Genomic DNA, 21,126 nt, shown 5'->3' with positions numbered 1-21,126 from the left:
CAGTGGTAAAATGAAGTAAAAATAATTCATTTTTATTTATTAAAAAATACCAAATTTACCAAAATTTTTTAAAAAATTGCAAATTTCCAAGTTTCAATTTCTCTACTTCTATAATACATAGTAATACCTCCAAAAATAGTTATTACTTTACATTCCCAATATGTCTACTTCATGTTTGGATCATTTTGGGAATAATATTTTATATTTTGGGGATGTTACAAGGCTTAGAAATTTAGAAGCAAATCTTGAAATTTTTCAGAAATGTTCAAAAACCCAATTTTTAGGGACCAGTTCAGGTCTGAAGTCACTTTGTGAGGCTTACATAATAGAAACCACCCAAAAATGACCCCATTCTAGAAACTACACCCCTCAAGCTATTCAAAACTTATTTTACAAACGTCGTTTCACAAGAGTTAATGGCAAATGGAGATAAAATTGGATTTTTTGGCAAATTTTCCATTTTAATCCATTTTTTCCAGTAACAAAGCAAGGGTTAACAGCCAAACAAAACTCAATATTTATTGCCCCGATTCTGTAGTTTGCAGAAACACCCCATATGTGGCCGTAAACTACTGTACGCCATATGGTTTTTGGAAGTCAGATTTAGCTGGACTGGTTTATTTACACCATGTCCCATTTGAAGCCCCCCTGATGCACCCCTCGAGTAGAAACTCCATAAAAGTGACCCCATCTAAGAAACTACACCCCTCAAGGTTTTCAAAACTGATTTTACAAACTTTGTTAACTCTTTAGGTGTTGCACAAGAGTTATTGGCAAATGGGGATGAAATTAGAGAATTTAAATTTTTGGGCAAATTTTCCATTTTAATCCATTTTTTCCAATAACAAAGCAATGGTTAACAGCCAAACAAAATGCTATATTTATTGTTTCGATTCTGTAGTTTGCAGAAACACCCCATATGTGGCCATAAACTACTGTACGCGCACACAGTAGGGCGTAGAGGGAAATGTGCGCTGTGTGGTTTTTGGAAGGCAGATTTTGCTGGACTGGTTTATTTACACCATGTCCCATTTGAAGCCCCCCTGATGCACCCCTAGAGTAGAAACTCCATAAAAGTGACCCCATCTAAGAAACTACATCCCTCAAGGTATTCAAAACTGATTTTACAAACTTTGTTAACCCTTTAGGTGTTGCACAAGAGTTATTGGCAAATGGAGATGGAAAATTTGCCAAAATTAGAGAATTTCAATTTTTGGGCAAATTTTCCATTTTAATCCATTTTTTCCAATAACAAAGCAAGGGTTAACAGCCAAACAAAATGCTGTATTTATTGCCCCGAATCTGTAGTTTGCAGAAACACCCCATATGTGGCCGTAAACTACTGTACGGGCACACAGTAGGGCGTAGAGGGAAAGGTGCGCCGTATGGTTTTTGGAAGGCAGATTTTGCTGGACTGGTTTATTTACACCATGTCCCATTTGAAACCCCCCTGATGCACCTCTAGAGTAGAAACTCCATAAAAGTGACCCCATTTTGTAAACTACGGGATAAGGTGGCAGTTTTGTTGGGACAATTTTTAGGGTACATATGATTTTTGGTTTATCTATAGGGATGAGCGAACCTGAACTGTATAGGGTTCGTACCGAATTTTGGGGTGTTCGTGACACGGACCCGAACCCGAACATTTACGTAAAAATTCGGGTTCGTTGTTCGGCGATTTCTATGGCGCATTTTGAAAGCCTGCAAAGCAGCCAATCAACAAGCGTCATACTACTTGCCCGAAGAGGCCATCACAGCCATGCCTACTATTGACATGGCTGTGATTGGCCAGTGCAGCATGTGACACAGCCTCCATTTAAGCTGGAGTCACGTAACGCCGCACGACACTCTGCTCTGATCAGTATAGGGAGAGGATGCAGCCCTAGAGTAGAAACTCCATACAAGTGACCCCATTTTGGAAAACTACGGGATAAGGTGGCAGTTTTGTTGGGACTATTTTTAGGGTACATATGATTTTTGGTTTATCTATATTACATTTTTGTGAGGCAAGGTTACAAGAAATAGAAATTCAGAAATTTCATCTCCATTTGCCAATAACTCTTGTGGAACACCTAAAAGGTTAACGACATTTGTAAAATCATTTTTGAATACCTTGAGGGGTGTAATTTCTTAGATGGGGTCACTTTTATGGAGTTTTTACTCTAGGGGTGCATCAGGGGGGCTTCAAATGAGACATGGTGCCAAAAAAAAAAAGGCCATGAAAATCTGCCTTACAGAAACCATATAGCGTTCCTTTCCTTCAGCGCCCTGCCGTTTGGTCATACAGCAGTTTACGACCACATATGGGGTGTTTCTGTAAACTGCTGTAGGAGGGTAATAAATATTATGTTTTGTTTGGCTGTTAACCCTTGCTTTGTTAGTGGAAAAAAACAGATTAACATGGAAAATTTGCCAAAAAATAGCTTTTTTGGCAGTTTTTTTTTTTTTTTTACCGTGAGGGGTTAGGGGGGGGGAGTATTTTTATAGAGCAGATTCTTACGGACGTGGCGATACCTAGTATGTCTACTTTTTATTTATTTATTTATGTTTTACACTATATTATCTTTTTATAAAGAAAAAAAAATAAATTTTAGTATCTCCATAGTCTAAGAGTCATTTTTTTTTTAGTTTTTAGCCAATTATCTTACTGTATGTAGGGGCTCATTTTTTGCGAGATGAGAGGATGGTTTTATTGGCGCTATTTTGGGGGGCATATGACTTTTTGATCGCTTGCTATTACAATTTTTGTAATGTAAGGTGACAAAAAAATACCTTTTTTTGCACCTTTTTTTTATTTTACTGTGTTCATCTGAGAGGTTGGGGGGTATTTTTATAGAGCAGATTCTTACGGACGCGGCAATACCTAATATGTCTACTTTTTATTTATTTATTTATGTTTTACACTATATTATCTTTTTATAAAGAAAAAAAAACATTTTAGTATCTCCATAGTCTAAGGCCTCATGCACACGACCGTTGTGTGCATCCGTGTCCGTTGTTCCGTTTTCCGTGATTTTCTGCAGACCCATTGACTTTCAATGGGTCCGTTGAAAACTCGGAAAATGCACCGTTGTTCATCCGCGTCTGTGATCCGTGTTTCCTGTCCGTCAAAAAAATAGGACCTGTCCTATTTTTTTGACGGACACCGGTTCACGGACCCATTCAAGTCAATAGGTCAGTGAAAAAACACGGATGCACACAAGATTGTCATCCGCGTCCGTGACTACTTTCACACAGACGGATCCGCAGATCCGTCTGCATAAAAGCTTTTTCAGATCTGAGTTTTCACTTCATGAAAACTCCGATCCGACAGTATATTCTAACACAGAGGCGTTCCCATAGTGATAGGGACGCTTCAAGTTAGAATATACTACAAACTGTGTACATGACTTCCCCCTGCTGCCTGGCTGCACCCGATCTCTTACAGGGGGCTGTGATCAGCACAATTACCCCTCAGGTGCCGCACCTGAGGGGTTAATTGTGCATATCATAGCCCCCTGTAAGAGATCACGTGCTGCCAGGAAGGAGGGGGCAGACCCCCCTCCCTCCCCAGTTTTAAATTCATTGGTGGCCAGTGCGGCCCCCCCTCCCTCCCCTGTATTACATTCATTGGTGGCCAGTGCTGCCCCCCTCTCTCCCCTGTATATAATTCATTGGTGGCCAGTGCGGCCCCCCCTCACTCCCTCCCCTGTATTTAATTCATTGGTGGCCAGTGCGCCCCCCCCTCCCTCCCCTGTATTTAATTCATTGGTGGCCAGTGCGGCCTCCCCTCTCCCCCCCCTCCTAATTAAAATCCCCCCCCCCCATCATTGGTGGCAGTGGAGAGTTCCGATCGGAGTCCCAGTTTAATCGCTGGGACTCCTTCCTTTATCTATATGGGGACGCTTCAAGTTAGAATATACTAAGAACTGTGTACATGACTGCCCCCTGCTGCCTGGCAGCACCCGATCTCTTACATGGGGCTGTGATCCACACAATTAACCCCTCAGGTGCCGCACCTGAGGGGTTAATTGTGCATATCATAGCCCCCTGTAAGAGATCACATGCTGCCAGGCAGGAGGGGGCAGACCCCCCTCCCTCCCCAGTTTTAAATTCATTGGTGGCCAGTGCGGCCCCCCCTCCCTCCCCTGTATTACATTCATTGGTGGCCAGTGCTGCCCCCCTCCCTCCCCTGTATTTAATTAATTGGTGGCCAGTGCGGCCACCCTCACTCCCTCCCCTGTATTTAATTCATTGGTTGCCAGTGCGGCCCCCCTCCCTCCCCTGTATTTAATTAATTGGTGGCCAGTGCGGCCCCCCTCCCCAGTATTTAATTCATTGGTGGCCAGTGCGGCCTCCCCTCTCCCCCTCTCCTAATTAAAATCCCCCCCCCATCATTGGTGGCAGCATAGAGTTCCGATCGGAGTCCCAGTTTAATCGCTGGGACTCCGATCGGTAACCATGGCAACCAGGACGCTACTGCAGTCCTGGCTGCCATGGTTACTTAGCAATTTTAGAAGCATTATACTTACCTGCGCTGTCTGTGACCGGCCGGGTGCTCCTCCTACTGGTAAGTGACAGGTCTGTGCTATAAGCAATGCGCCGCACAGACCTTTGACTTACCAGTAGGAGGGGCGCCCGGCCGTTCACAGACAGCGCAGGTAAGTATAATGCTTCTAAAATTGCTAAGTAACCATGGCAGCCAGGACTGCAGTAGCGTCCTGGTTGCCATGGTTACCGATCGGAGTCCCATCGATTAAACTGGGACTCCGATCGGAACTCTCCGCTGCCACCAATGATGGGGGGGGGATTTTAATTAGGAGGGGGAAGAGGGGGGCCGCACTGGCCACCAATCAATTAAATACTGGGGAGGGAGGGGGGCCGCACTGGCCACCAATGAATGTAATACAGGGGAGGGAGGGGGGGCAGCACTGGCCACCAATGAATATAATACAGGGAAGGGAGGGATGGGGTGCCGCACTGGCCACCAATGAATTAAATACTGGGGAGGGAGGGGGGGCCGCACTGGCCACCAATGAATTAAATACTGGGGAGGGGGGGCCGCACTGGCCACCAATGAATGTAATACAGGGGAGGGAGGGAGGGGGGGCCGCACTGGCCACCAATGAATTTAAAACTGGGGAGGGAGGGGGGTCTGCCCCCTCCTGCCTGGCAGAACCTGATCTCTTACAGGGGGCTATGATACGCACAATTAACCCCTCAGGTGCGGCACCTGAGGGGTTAATTGTGTGGATCACGGCCCCATGTAAGAGATCGGGTGCTGCCAGGCAGCAGGGGGCAGTCATGTACACAGTTCTTAGTATATTCTAACTTGAAGCGTCCCCATCACTATCGGAATGCCTCTGTGTTAGAATATACTGTCAGATCTGAGTTTTCACAATATAACTCAAATCCGATGGTATATTTTAACATAGAGGCGTTCCCATGGTGATGGGGACGCTTCAAGTTAAAATATACCATCGGATTGGAGAAAACTCTGATCCGATGGTATAATAGGGACTCCTGACTTTACATTGAAAGTCAATGGGGGACGGATCCGTTTGCAATTGCACCATATTGTGTCAATGTCAAACGGATCCGTCCCCGTTGACTTGCATTTTAAGTCAGGACGGATCCGTTTGGCTCCGCACGGCCAGGCGGACACCAAAATGACTTTTTTTTCTTACTTTCCTTCATGTCCGTGGATCCTCCAAAAATCAAGGAAGACCCATGGAAGAAAAAACGGACACGGATCACGGAACTACGGAACCCGTTTTTGCAGACCGCAAAAAAAACGGTCGTGTGCATGAGGCCTAAGAGTCATTTATTTTTATTTTTTTAGCCAATTATCTTATGTAGGGGCTAATTTTTTGCGGGATGAGAGGACGGTTTTATTGGCACTATTTTGGGGGGGATATGACTTTTTGATCGCTTGCTATTACAATTTTTGTGATGTAAGTTATTTATTTTTTACCGTGTTCATCTGAGGGGTTAGGGGGGGTATTTTTATAGAGCAGATTATTACGGACGCGGCGATACCTAATAAGTCTACTTTTTAAATTTATTTTAGGCCTCATGCACACGACTGTTGTTGTGTTCCGTTCCGCAAAATGGGGTTCCGTTGTTCCGTGATCCGTTTCCGTTTTTGTTTCAGTGTGTCTTCCTTTATTTTTGGAGGATCACCAGACATGAAGGAAAGTAAAAAAAAGTCTAAATCAAGTTTGCGATGCAAATGATAGGAAAAAAACGGACACGGACGCGCGGACGCGGATGATAATCTTGTGTGCCTCCGCGTTTTTTCACGGTCCCATTGACTTGAATGGGTCCGCGAACCGTTTTCCGTGAAAAAAATAGGACAGGTTATATTTTTTGGACGGACTGGAACCACGGATCACGGAAGCGGATGACAAATGGTGCATTAGCCGAGTTTTCAACTGACCCATTGAAAGTCAATGGGTCCGCAGAAAATCACGAAAAGCGGAACAACGGACACGGAATAAAACAACGGTCGTGTGCATAAGGCCTTAGTTTTACTAAATAATATTTTTGAAAACATTTTTTTTTAGTTTTAGTGTCTCAAGTCTGAGAACCAGTTCTTTATCCGATTGTCAGTGGCTAAATTGGGATATAAATTTAGTACTACATGGAAGTGTGGTACTCCCTGAAGCAACCAATAATCCAGAGGCCCGGATGATCGGGGCACGTGTCACATTAAGTAGTGGTGTCTTTCCGTATCCTCCTCCTGTGACAGACTCTGCACCTTTTTTGGGTCCGTCCCTTCTTTCCAGTATGGGGGACCACACCTGAAAAGTGTTGGCCAGGGACGATCCGGACGCCTCCAGTTCCCGAGGTACTCCGGCCTGCTCTTTCCCGGTCCGAAAAGATCAGGGCCTTGAGGACTGCCTCATAGAACTGAAGGAATGTCCCTGTGTTGCCAGCGCTCCGGGACAGCACAAAAGAGTTGTACAAGGCAAATTGCACCAAGTAGACCGCAACTTTTTTGTACCATGCCCGGGTTTGTGCATGCCGTTATATGGCTTGAGGACTTGATCAGAGATCAACTCCTCCCATATACCGATTGTAGTCGACGATACAATCAGGCTTGATGACCGTTGCCACGGTACCTCGCACAGGGACAGGGGTGATGCCGTTACCATGAATTGTGGACAGTACAAGGACATCCCTCTTGTCCTTATATCTGACCAGCAACAGGTTTCCAGTGGTAAGGGTACAGGTCTCACCCCTGGGGATAGGTACCTGGAGGGAGTGGGCAGGGAGGCCGCGTTGATTTTTCCGCATGGTCCCACAAGCTGACGTGGATCTGGCGGCGAGGGACTGGAACAAGGGGATACTAGTATAAAAGTTATCCACGTACAGGTGGTAACCCTTGTAACGGATCTCCTAGCACCCCGACTGGGTACCTCTGTTGATAAATGCTCCCAGTGCCTCCCGAGGACTCCAAGCACTCCGCTCGACACCGATACCACCACAGGAACCAGAAACAGGAACAGCTCTTACAAGAGCTAGGAGTAATAGCCAGGGGAGTATACACATATAGCAATCCCCACACACATGAGACGAGGCTATATGTTGAGTGTAAAACAGGAACTCTTTATTGAGGGCTACCCGCCCGTATTTATGCAGGTCCCCATCTGGTGGACACACCCGGAGGGGGACCAGATGGAAGACTGTGACACAGGACAGATATGCAGCAATTCAGGATACACAGAAACAATACATCCCCACAATGCATCATGGTTTCCTCCTCTCTGCCCTGGAGACACCCGAGGAGTAATTCAATTATCTCTCAGGACAAAGGGAAATCGCCAATACACATGTGGGGACAACAGGACAGAAATCACGATTTAAACATACAATGTCACAACCCTTACAGTAAACACAGACATTTAACATATCCCCAGATAGCTCAAGTCTGAGTGCATATTATTAGGTGAATGGCACTCAGACAACATGAATACAATAAAATTAGCTATCTGGGTACCCTCACATAACATACAATACAATTCCACAGACAGATGGTTCTGTCACACACCTCAAAACCCCACATATCCCCATATGGATTGGATCTGAGCGCTCAGATGCCACAAACACAGTCAAATCGCTATGGGGTTTAAGTTTTGCATGGGCTGATGAGAGGGCCCATAATCCTGGGGCAAGAGGCTGGCAACCAGGCCCCTCCAAAACCCAGTGGCGAGGTTATTTCCGCCACACATCTCCCCCTCCCAGGGAAGACTAACCAGATACCTGACCTCACGCCGGTCGGTACCTGAGTTAGTCTGGCAGCCCACCCACAACCAAATACTGGACCTGTTGAATTTGGTAGCCTGTCTCTGTCCAGTGAATCCACCAAGGTTATATTGGTAGCTGGTACTCCCGGTCTCTGAATTGCTCTCTGGCTTAGAGTGGAGGTTGCTTTGTGGGCAGGGATCAGCGGTACTCTGCCCTGGTGCCAGCGTTACCATGGAAGAAGCCTGGTTGGAGCCTGGTTGTTGGAGGGGGAGACCGACTGTCTCCCCTTTGGATACCCAGCTCTGCTGCTGGGGGACAGGACCGACTGTCCCTACCCCCTGTGCTGTAAGTGCAGAGACCACGGTCCCATCTGCACTGTTGTGGGGCTTACTGTCTCCCCCTGGTGCGTTAAGCTGCTGCTGGGGAGAGGGGGTTAGAAGCTCCTCTCCCATACATACTTCCAGCCGCTGGGGAGGGCAACCGACCGTCTCCGCTCCCAATACAGTGTCCTGCTGCTGGGTAAAGGAGACTGGGCTCTCTATTCCCTGCTGGACACTCTGCTGCTGGGGGACAGGACCGACTGTCTCTACCCCCTGTAACTCCGCCTGCCGCTGGGGAATGGAGACTGGGCTCCCAATTCCCAATAAATCACACGGCCGCTGGGGAATGGAGACTGGGCTCCCAATTCCCTGCAATTCACACTGCCAATAGGGAGAGGGGGTAACAAGCTCCTCTCCCATACATACTTCCAGCCTCTGGGGAGGGAGACCGACTGTTTCTGCTCCCAATACAGTGTCCTGTTGCTGGGGAAAGGAGACTGGGCTCTCTGTTCCCTGTAGGACACTCTGCCGCTGGGGGACAGGACTGACTGTCTCTGCCCCCTGTAACTCAGCCTGCCACTGGGGAATGGAGACTGGGCTCCCAATTCCCTGCAGGAGCAGTGTAGAGACCTCGGTCCCATCTCCACCGGCCACCTGGGGTTCTTCCCAGTAAACATCCACAATATCCTCCCAGCTGAAGGGCTCTGGACCTGGGTCTGACACTCTGCTCTCCTGCTGAGCCTTCTCACTGGAGTGGAACAGCTGCTGGTAGCCCTGTTCCAGCTCCATCTCCCGGGTCACCAGGTGGACCAGGTCCTGCTCAATCTCATGAGTGTCGTCCCAGTCATACCTGCTCTCCCTCCATTCCAAGAGATCACGGAACCGGGCTTGTGTAGGGCTCCCAAACTCCAGCTCTGAAAAAGTCTCCCATAACAAGCCAGGACCATCAAACTCCTCTCCCTCCGGCTTGTCATGCTCAGCTGTCCTGGGTAGGTACTGTGCCCCATACCACAGGAGCGCCTGGTAGGCATCTTCCAGCCACAGCTCCTGCCATGCTAGGAGTTCCAATTCCTTTACCCATTCCTCCCGGGAACGATCCCGCCGCTTGCCACCAATGTAACGGATCTCCTAGAACCCCGACCGGGTACCTCCGTTGATAAATGCTCCCAGTGCCTCCCGAGGACTCCAAGCACTCCGCTCGACACCGATACCACCACAGGAACCAGGAACAGCTCTTACAAGAGCTAGGAGTAATAGCCAGGGGAGTATACACATATAGCAATCCCCACACACATGAGACGAGGCTCTATGTTGAGTGTAAAACAGGAACTCTTTATTGAGGGCTACCCGCCTGTATTTATGCAGGTCCCCATCTGGTGGACACACCCCTAGGGGACCAGATGGAAGACTGTGACACAGGACAGATATGCAGCAATTCAGGATACACAGACACAATACATCCCCACAATGCATCATGGTTTCCTCCTCTCTGCCCTGGAGACACCCGAGGAGTAATTCAATTATCTCTCAGGACAAAGGGAAATCGCCAATACACATGTGGGGACAACAGGACAGAAATAACCATTTAAACATACAATGTCACAACCCTTAAAGTAAACACAGACATTTAACATATCCCCAGATAGCTCAAGTCTGAGTGCATATTATTAGGTGAATGGCACTCAGACAACATGAATACAATAAAATTAGCTATCTGGGTACCCTCACATAACATACAATACAATTCCACAGACAGATGGTTCTGTCACACACCTCAAAACCCCACATATCCCCATATGGCTTGGATCTGAGTGCTCAGATGCCACAAACACAGTCAAATCGCCATGGGGTTTAAGTTTTGCATGGGCTGATGAGAGGGCCCATTATCCTGGGGCAAGAGGCTGGCAACCAGGCCCCTCCAAAACCCAGTGGCGAGGTTATTTCCGCCACAACCCTTATCTAGCAGTGGGTGCATAAGGTCCCACACAAGTTTCCTGCTAACACCCAGAGTGGGGGGACATTCTGGGGGTTGAATACGGGAATCTCGCCCCTCGTACACACGAAACTTGTAAGTGTACCCTGAGGTACTCTGACAAAGTTTGTACAGCTTCATGCCATAGCTCGCCTGCTTTGAGGGAACATACTGGCGGAAAATGAGTCTCCCCTTGAACGCAATGAGAGACTCATCAACCGCGACCTCCCTTCCAGGTACATAGGCCTGTACAAATTTGGCCCCAAAATGATCGATGACCGGCCTGATTTTGTACAGGCGGTCATAGGCAGGATCACCTTGGGGGGGACATGCTGCATTATCTGCATAATGCAGGCATTTCCGGGTGGCCTCAAATCGGGAGCGTGTCATGGCCGTACTGTAACGTGGGGTCTGGTAGAGGATGTCCCCAGTAATGCCTGACACTAGGTTTCTTGACTAGGTCCATATGCAGCAAGAGGCCCCAAAATGTCCTCATCTCGGCTGCACTGACCGACGTCCAGCCACCGGGCCTAGCCAAAAAGGAGCCCGGGTGTTGAGCAACGAACTGTTGGGCGTACTGGTTCGTCTGCTCCACCATTAGATTTACCAGATGTTCACTGAAAAAATGACAAAAAAAAGTCATATTCAGTGAAACCCAAATCTGATTGGCCTTCAAAATCAGGAATCACGGGCTCATAACGCTCTGGGGTACTGGATTTAACTGGTGGGCCGGAAAACTACTACGAGCCCCAGAGCTGCTCGTACTAGGGTGGTCCACAGGGTCCCTATCATGGCGGTCCCCTTGCTCCGCCTGGCGGCGTCTCCGCCGCCTTGGGGGCTCATCATCATCATCTGGGCATCATCATCATCTGGGCACAGATAGGGGGTTCTGGCTGAGATCCGACAGGTGTAGGCCTCTCTCCTCGGCTCCCAGACACAAAAGGAGGAGGAGAGGAGCGCTGCTAGGATTTGAACCTCCCGCCGTCCGCCCACCTACCAATCAGAGGCGATCCTGAGAATTGATGTCACCATCACCTCTCAGGATTGCAGGATGGTGATTGGTGGTGTATTATCACACCACCGATGTTCCGGGTTATCGGGTCCCCAGAGACCCGAATAACCCAGAAACGCAGCAAACTGCAGGACTGTGGTTTTCTGCGATCGCCGACATGGGGGGTCACAGGACCCCCCGGCGCATTTAGCCAAGGTGCCTGCTCAATGATTTGAGCAGGCACCGGGTTCCGATCACCGCCCGCCGTAACGGTACGTCATGTGTCCTGAAGAGGTTAGGTCCCTTGCAGACGAGCGTGTCCGGATTAGGTCCGGATGCATCCCGGTGCATTGCGGTAAGCGCGAGTAGGAATGCAATTGCAGTCAGTTTTGACTGCGATTGCGTTCCGATGTTCAGTTTTTATCGCGCAGGTGCAATGTGTTTTGCACGCGCGTGATAATAAACTGACTGTGGTACCCAGACCCGAACTTCTTCACAGAAGTTCAGGTTTGGGTTAGTTGTAAGGGAAAATAATAGCATTCTGAATACAGAATGCATAGTACAATAGGGCTGGAGGGGTTAAAAAAAAATAAAAAAAAATTTAACTCACCTTAATCCACTTGTTCGCGCAGTCGGCATCTCTTCTGTCTTGTTCTGGGAGGAATAGGACCTTTGATGACGTCACTACGCTCATCACATGGTCCGTCACATGATCCATCACTATGGTGATGGATCATGTGACGGACCATGTGATGAACGTAGTGACGTCATCAAAGGTCCTATTCTTCACAAAAGAAGACAGAAGAGATGCCGGCTGCGCGAACAAGTGGATTAAAGTGAGTTAAATTATTTTATTTATTTTTTTAACCCCTCCAGCCCTATTTTACTATGCATTCTGTATTCAGAATGCTATTATTTTCCCTTATAACCATGTTATAAGGGAAAATAATAATGATCGGGTCCCCATCCCGATCGTAACCTAGCAACCGTGCGTGAAAATCGCACTGCATCCGCGCTTGCTTGTGGATGCTTGCGATTTTCACGCAACCCAATTCATTTCTATGAGGCCTGTGTTACGTGAAAAACGCACAAAGAGGTGCATTCTGCGATTTTCACGCAACGCACAAGTGATGCGTGAAAATCACCGCTCATGTACAGCCCCATAGAAATGAATGGGTCCGGATTCAGTGCGGGTGCAATGCGTTCACCTCACACATTGCACCCGGGCGGAAATCTCGCCCGTGTGAAAGGGGCCTTAAAGGGAACCCCTGAGCCCAATGCCACAGAGAACTAAGCTTTTAAGGGAACCTATCACTGGGATTTTGTGTATAGAGCTGAGGACATGGGTTGCTAGATGGCCGCTAGCACATCCGCAATACCCAGTCCCCAGTCCCCCCTAAAAAAACCGATTTGATACATATGCAAATTAAGCTGAAATGAGTTCTGTCCCTGACTTATCTCATATACAGGACTCATCTCAGGTTAATTTTCATATGTATCAAATCGTTTTTTTTTACACAATAAAAGCACACAGAGCTATGGGGACTGGGTATTGCGGATGTGCTAGCGGCCATCTAGCAACCCATGTGCTCAGCTCTATACACAAAATCCCAGTGACAGGTTCCCTTAAAAGCTTAGTTCTCTGTGGCATTGGGCTCAGGGGTACAAAAATCTAACCCACAAAAATAATCGCTGTAGTTAGCAGATTTAACACCAAGAACACCAGAATTGTTTCCTAATCTCTCCCTCACAGCTGCAGCATCCTCTCCCTACACTAGTAAGAGCTGATGTGACGTGCGGCGCTACATGACTCCAGCTTATATAGAGGCTGGGTCACATGCTGCACTGGCCAATCACAGCCATGCCATTAGTAGGGCACACGAGTTAAACGCTTGTTGATTTACTGCCCTTAAATTGCTGAACACCGAACTCGAACCCAAACAAACTTTTACTGAAATGTTCGGCTTCGGGTCCGGGGTCAAGAAATCGAACCCGAACTTTACAGTTTGGGTTTGCTCAACCCTATTCACAACTGAACTGGTCCTTAAAAAAGTGAGTATTGGAAATTTTCTTGAAAACATTTACATTTAAGAATCGCGCTCCGTGTGAGGGAGGGATTGTGCGGTCTGGACTACGGAAGCACCCGGCATTATTATGATTGATAATGCTGTGTGCCTCTGCCTGACTTTTCTGTAACGCAATCATACTGACAGCTTTATGTCAGTATGATTCTGTAGAAGGTCAGGTAGAGGCACACAGCATTACCAATCATAATAATGCCGGGTGCTTCCGTAGTCCAGACCGCACAATCCCTCCCTCACACGGAGCGCGATTCCTGAAAGGGACATGCTCGTGTGAAAGCTCTAAGCCTTCTAATGTCATTATCAAAATTATACAAACATAAAATAGACATGTGGGAAATGTAGAGTAATAATTATCACTATCTGCCTTAAAAGCAGAGAAATTTAAATTTCGAAAATTGTAAATTTTTCTTAATTTTCTGTAAATTTTGGACATTTTTTTTTAATAAATAAAGGAAAAACATACTGACTCAAATTTAGCACTAACATATAGTACAATGTGTCAGGAGGAAACAACCCCAGAATAGCTTGCATAAGTAAAAGCACCCAGAGTTTTGACCACATAAAAAGACACATCAGATTTCCAAAAATAGGCCTGGGATTTAAGTGAAAAGTGGCTTGGTACTGAAAGGGTTAGTAGGAGTAGAAGCAGTTAGTACACTGCACCCCACTACAAACTAGACCGTGGGGCTCATGCACGATTTTCTTTCCGTGTCAGTTCCGTTTTTTTTTTTTTTTTTTCAGAATAAATAGAACATGTCCTATTATTGTCCACATAACGGACAAGGATAGGACTGTTCTATTAGGGCACAGCTGTTCCATGCCGCAAAATTCGGAATGCACACGGACGTCATCCGTATTTTTTTGCGTATCCGTGTTTTGTGGACCGCAAAATATAAATGGTCACGTGCATGAGGCCTTGTGCAGATAAACACTAAAGAAAATGCTGCGCTCACACGAGCACCTCAGCCTTCTCAAGCAGCTGATCAGTGGAGGTGCCTGCATCTCCTGCTGAAATTTGCAGTTGGAAGTAGTGGATGATGCTTACAGATGTAGCAGCTGTTGCCATGTCAGCTGCAGTGCACTATGCCTTCAGCACTGATAGGAGATGCTCTGGAAATTGATTTTCAGATGAGCTTCGTCCTTGCAATATGGATGACACAGGGCAAAAGCGGACACACGGACCAAACATGGATCCTTCACGGACATCTTCAAGGATGAAAAACTGACAAATTCTTTCACGGACGTCAAATGGGCACGGAAAGATGAACGAGACCTCACGACCATTTACAATACTGACCAGCTAAACAGTGTGGTCTTCATTAGCTTAATTTAGAGCTCACTGTGGCAAAACTGTAGCGTGGCCGCATCGCAACCATGGTCATACCCTAATAGTGAAACTGGACTACAATAATTTTATGTTCGTTTTTATTTGCGAGCCAATTTTGGGTAATTTCTTGTCCTCTCCATTCATATACATAGCTACTTTCCAAATTCCAGTCTTTATCTTCAGTCACAATAGTGACCTAAAAGCTTGTAACTGTAAGGATCATCTAGGCTCCTACAAGGCAATGGTCTTAGGAACAGTAAACCAGTAGACTTTTGTATTTAATGGAGGATTAATATAATATGGCAGAAAATTGGCACAAAAAACCAAAGCAAAGCAGTGTTGTTGAGTTTGACGCTATCATTTGTATTGTATTTGGCCAGAAGGTGGCAGTATTTACCACAGCTTGTGAACACTTTCTGCTGTATACTTCATGTAAAGAAATACCAAGTTCTCTGCTTTCTATATGTTCTGTATACATAACTTTTATGCCTTTAATAAAGCATTTGTCTTCCCTTAATTTACAAAACAGAAGAGCAAATAGGGATTTTTGTGTGCATGTGAGTGGATAAGTCTAACATAAATTTGTCATTTCAGACTTCCAGAGACTCCAACTACACCTTCGGCCGTGGAACCGTAAATATGGTTTCCTTACCGTTAATTAGGGAGAAATGAAATGATTGAATGGGGTTCATTAGGCTTGGGCTACACGATGAGGGCTCATGCACACGGCTGTACCATGTTTTGCGGTCTGCAAGGCCTCATGCACACGACCGTTGTTTTGGTCCGCATCCGAGCCGCCGTTTTTGCGGCTCGGATGCGGACCTTTTCACTTCAATGGGGCCGCAAAAGATGCGGACAGCACTCCGTGTGCTGTCCACATCCGTTGCTCCGTTCCGTAGCCCCGCAAAAAAAAATATAACATGTCCTATTCTTGTCCGTTTTGCAGACAAGAATAGGCAGTTCTACAATGGGCCGCCCGTTCCGTTCTGCAAATTGCGGAAGGCACACGGACGGCTTCCGTTTTTTGCGGATCTGCGGTTTGCGGACAGCAAAAAATGGAACGGTCGTGTGCATGAGGCCCAAATCGCAGATCTGTAAAACACAGATACCAGCGGAATGGGATAGCTGGCCCCTAATAGAACAGCCTTATCTTTGTTCTGTTTTTTTTTTTCTTTGTGGCCCCATTGAATAGAATAGTTCCGCATACTGCAAAAAACAAAACAAAAAAACGGAACGGACGCAGAATAAAAAAATACGTTTGTGTGCATGAGCCCTGACTCGAATTGTGCAGAAATCATGTTCACAAGGCAACTCCCTATGGGAATAATTGTTACTATTGTGACCACGGGAGTTTCGATATGCTTGCAGACTTGTAGGCTAGCTAGGGCTACACGGCGATAAAAGGGAACAACTGTCACGCAACATTCTTGTCGCACCAATGTCGCGCACCATTTTTTGTAATAATAGTCAATGGTGTCGCACTCTGACATGCGACATGCTGAGACTAGGACCCGACAGTCGCAAATAATCCATCCAAGTTGGATGACTATATATACAATAAATGTCACAAAACATTGGTGCGGCATGAATATCGCCGTGTAGCCCTAGCCTTCTCCGTAGGGTACAACTGAACTTGCATCACAATCTTGTTTTTACCATGATTTGTCACCTTGTAGACCCAGCCTTAAAGGGGTTGTTCTGGATTACAAAAACATGGCTGCTTTATTCCAAAAACAGCACCACCCCTGTTCATGGGTTGTCTCTGGTATTGCAGCTCAGCTCCACTGAGCTGAATATGACTGAGCAGTAATACCACAACCAACCTGTGCACAGTTGTGGTGCTGCTTTTAGAAGAACACTGCTATGTTTTTCTAATCCTGGACAACCCCTTTAATTAACCATTGTAGGTTGCTTTACTATCCATATCTGCTTTAAAAGTTGCTGTTTTGTAACTTCTGTATTTTTTTAATGAAATTACTTGTTAACTCATACTCTCTGAACATCGAGGCGTGTTTGTTGCCCTGGTTCAGTATTAATGATTCAGGTAAAAAGTCTCGGCGGAACACCGTTCTCAGGATACTACGTGTAGGTCCTACCATTATTATCAGAGAGCTTTTTTAATTTAGTGTCTGAGATTATATTACCCCTTATAGGGGATGTACAACACCTCTCAGGGACAACATATGCCAGCACGCAAAGAGGCAGATTTATCCAAACTGCTGTAAAGAAAAACTGGCATAGTTGCCCATAGCAACCAATCAGATTCCACCTTTTCCACCTATTCAGTATATTGGGCAGACTAGATGGGCCAAATGGTTCTTATCTGCCGACACATTCTATTTTTCTAAGTTTTGTTTTCCAAAAGAGCTCAGAAAAATGAAAGGTGGAATCTGATTGGGCAACCAAGCCAGTTTTCCTTTACACCAGCTTTGATAAATCTGCCCCAAAGTCCTTACCGCTTTAAAAACCAGTCTAATAGGGGCGCTATGTGCTAACATATAGGATCTGTGCACATTGAATTTCCATGAGCATTAGGCCTCAGTCAATTTTTTGGGGGAAAACTAAAGAACCTATTTTACTGGACTATTTCTATAATTCACATAGTAAATTAAAGGGGTATTCCTAATACTCCACAGCAATATACCATAAACATTGGTGGGTTCCATGTGCGGCAGCTAGCACCCATCTCATTAGGTGGGTTGGGGGTTGAGCAACTCCCATGTTGTATGCATGGGTGCAGCTCCCAGAGGTGGAACCTGCATCTATCAGACATGTATAGCATATCCACTGGATATAACATAAATGTCTAGGCTGGGAATACCGCTTTACCTATTATTTTAGCTTGGCTACTATTATCAATTGACAAGGTAGACCTATAAGTATCCAGTGCCTACTGCATTTATATATACTGTGTATATATATTTATATGTATATATTGTTTTACAGCCAGAACCAGGTGATATATGTCCTACCCCGTAGTGACCGCCAAGCTCTGCTTCTTCAGAATATCACTTCTTCATTTGATGAGATGGTAATGAGATTTTTATCTTGCCTAAATATTACTGAAAATACTTACATGGCCCATCCAAACTCTGCAAACTCTTTCATTCCAAGACTCAAACATCTTCCTGTTTCCTGGAATCACCCAGGCAATTTTGGTGACAGCATTTGATTCCGTTTTTAAGCACATGAGTGGATACAAAAGACAGAATAGGTATGTCTTTCCTTTCTAGTTTTTACTCTTTTGGGATCCATCAATTACAATAGAATAATCCAGAGGCCTTGAAAAAACATCAGTAGATGAGAAACAGCCGTAGGCCGGTTGCCATCTTCCCCACTGCTGATTTCCCGACGCATCGTGCACTTTTTGTATTACAATAAATGAATTAAAAAGAAGAACGGTGAGTGCCGTGGATTATTCTGTTGTAATTGATGGACATTTGGGGTCATTTATCAAACTGGTGTAAAGTAGAACTGGCTTAGTTGCCCATAGCAACCAATCAGATTCCACTTTTCGAAAGGTAGAATCTGATTGGTTGCTATGGGTAACTAAGCCAGTTCTACTTTACACCAGTTTGATAAATGACCCCAATTGTTTTTACCCTGGTACCTCTGAGCACCACTGAGGGGTTATAGCTCATTGACCCACTGGTGTCCAGATGACCGATGAGGTATTGCTGACCGTATAGGCCTGTGATGGCTAACCTCCGGCACTCCAGCGGTGGTAAAACTACAACTCCCAAGTCGCACACCTGTTGGCTGTTCTCAGAACTCCATAGTAATAAACGGAGCATGCTGGGAGTCTTATTTTCACCACCGCTGGAGTGCCAGAGGTTAGCCATCACTGGTATAGGCTCTCTTTTGGGATCCACTTCTGGCTTTGGCCCAAAAAATTGCATGTGTGATTCCTGCCCTTTTGTCATTTGCAAGTCGTTCATTCAGATTTATGAAAACGGATGCAAAAGTAAAGCAGATGTGTTCTGCACAGTAACTAATCAGATCGAACCTGCACCGTGTCACTTGGTGTGATTTATTATGTTAATGCACAAAATGTTAACTAAATTACTCTATACAGGGCATGACTAGTGCTTTTCCGGAGGCACTTTTATGTGAGAGCAATCATAGCATTATTTTTTTGTGCTGATCAAGATAACACTAATGAGGTTTGCTTATGTCTACCTTAAAGAGGACCTGTCACCACAAAATGCAGTACAGTCTGCAGGAAGCATGTTATAGAGCAGGAGGAGCTGAGCAGATTCATATGTAGTTTTATGGGAAAAGATTCAGTAAAACCTGTAATTTATACATTTATATTTCTGCTGTTTCTGACTTCACTTGTACATGGGGAGGTGCATCAATTGTTGAGAACATAAGCTGTCTAAGGGCTCATGCAGACGAACGTGTGCCGTCTGTGCCGTGCATTGAGGACCACAACTTGAATGGATCCCCGATCCGTCTGCACCACAAAAAAATAGATAGATGGATGTCTTTGTTCAGCCTTACAAACTATGTTATTTGAGTTTTTTTTTACTATTACACAGATTTTTGTCTTATAAACACTAAATATAAATACCGTACTATAGGGTCTCTCATAAATGATTGACTGATGAGCATATGACTGCTGGGACCCTCACAAATACTAAAAACAGGCATCTTATATTCCTTCATTAGCAAGAAAGAGGTGGTTGCCATTATAGTTAGGGCTCATGCATACGACCGTGTGCCGGCCGTTCCGTGCATTGGAGACCGCAATTTGCGGTCCCCAATGCACGGCAACATATGTGTGGCTGCAGCAGACAGATTCAGACCCATTCAACTTGAATGGGTCCGTGATCTGTCCGCACCGCAAAAAAGTAGTGCATGCGGAGGCACATACAGTAAACCCACGGAAGCACACCATAGGGCTTCAGTGGGCTTACGATCTGAGCCTCCATTCCGCATCTCCCGGATCGCGGACCCATTGAAGTGAATGGATGCACACGGCCGGTGCCCATTTATTGCGGACCCACCGTATGTGGGCCGCAATACGGAAATGTCCGGCACACGGTCGTGTGCATGAGCCCTTAATGTGAGATACGGAAATAACTCAGAAGCTAAGAGTGACACATGCTTGGCCATATCTTTGCACAAAGCTTGGGCCCATATTTCTTAAGAATTAAATAATTTGTAAAAAGTTTGCCCTATTTTCTATATAAATCCGACCTGCCAAGTTTATCAAAAGGTCACACATCCTTAGTAAATATTATGCATTTTGCCCAATTTAGCATAGCAACATCATGGATGATAAATGCATATGTTCCCTTCTAATTTTAACTCTCGCCTGTCTATAATTTCCTTTTTTAGTACCTTTTTACACCTCATCTCCTTTATGAATGTGTCGCACTTCACACTTAATTGCAAATTACAAACCTTTTGCTTGTCATTTTCCATTTTTGTCATGAATGCATAAAAAGGTAGTGAAAGGTGGCTCAGTGGTTAGCACTGGCACCTTGCAGGCCGCGCTGGGGTCCTAGGTTCGAATCTGACCAAGGACAACATTTGCATGGAGTTTGTATGTTCTCCCTGTGTTTGCGTGGGTTTCCTCCCACACTCCAAAGACATACTGATAGGGAACTTACATTGTCTGTAAAGCTCTGCGGAATATAGTAGCGCTATATAAGTTCATAAAAATAAATAAAGCGTAATAACTTTGGTCCACAACATTACACTAGGTAAAATGTTTCAACTTTTTGATGCAAACACCAAGATAAATGTGGGCCACGGAGTGTGATGTGTGGTCCTGAGGTGGGTCTTGACTCCATATCTGAAGCCCCCAATGTGGTAGTGTGTTATAGTCTATTTTGGGCCTGAAAGAATTTACTTGGGAGGTCTTAGGTCTGATATTAAAGGTGAATGATTAATATTTGTACATGTGGAACAAATTGTAGATTGTCCTCTGGAAGCCAGACTCACCTGAGCATATACAGAAGAATAAAGAAGTCCACTTCTATGTAAATGCTTCTTTAGTAGATGAGGTGAAGGCTATGCTGAAGGAATCTGCCATTACATATACGTGAGTAAAACAAGGCTAATAGTATGTTGGAAATGACCTTTTCTAAGGCCTCCTGCACACTAACGTGTGCGCTCCGTGGTCGTATTGCGGACCGCATTTGCGGATCCTCAATACACGGGCGCCGTTTTGTGGGCATTACGCATCATGGAGT

The 21,126-nt window shown here is 45.7% G+C and overlaps 1 protein-coding gene across 1 annotated transcript in view; it reads left to right on the top strand.

Annotated features, from left to right (window-relative positions):
- Positions 1–21,126, top strand: part of CPB2 (carboxypeptidase B2) — a 123,755-nt gene that overhangs the window by 58,225 nt on the left and 44,404 nt on the right. Inside the window, exons 2-4 of the mRNA XM_040425445.1 lie at positions 15,518–15,556; positions 17,870–17,954; positions 20,851–20,975. Of these exons, the coding sequence (XP_040281379.1) occupies positions 15,518–15,556; positions 17,870–17,954; positions 20,851–20,975 (249 nt within the window). The remainder of the gene's footprint in view (positions 1–15,517; positions 15,557–17,869; positions 17,955–20,850; positions 20,976–21,126) is intronic.

The sequence above is a fragment of the Bufo bufo genome, chromosome 3 (assembly GCF_905171765.1).
Source record: "Bufo bufo chromosome 3, aBufBuf1.1, whole genome shotgun sequence".
In the NCBI taxonomy this organism is placed as follows: Eukaryota; Metazoa; Chordata; class Amphibia; order Anura; family Bufonidae; genus Bufo; species Bufo bufo.
The sequence above is the reverse complement of the archived record's forward strand: the minus strand, read 5'-3'. Positions and strand labels throughout refer to the sequence as shown.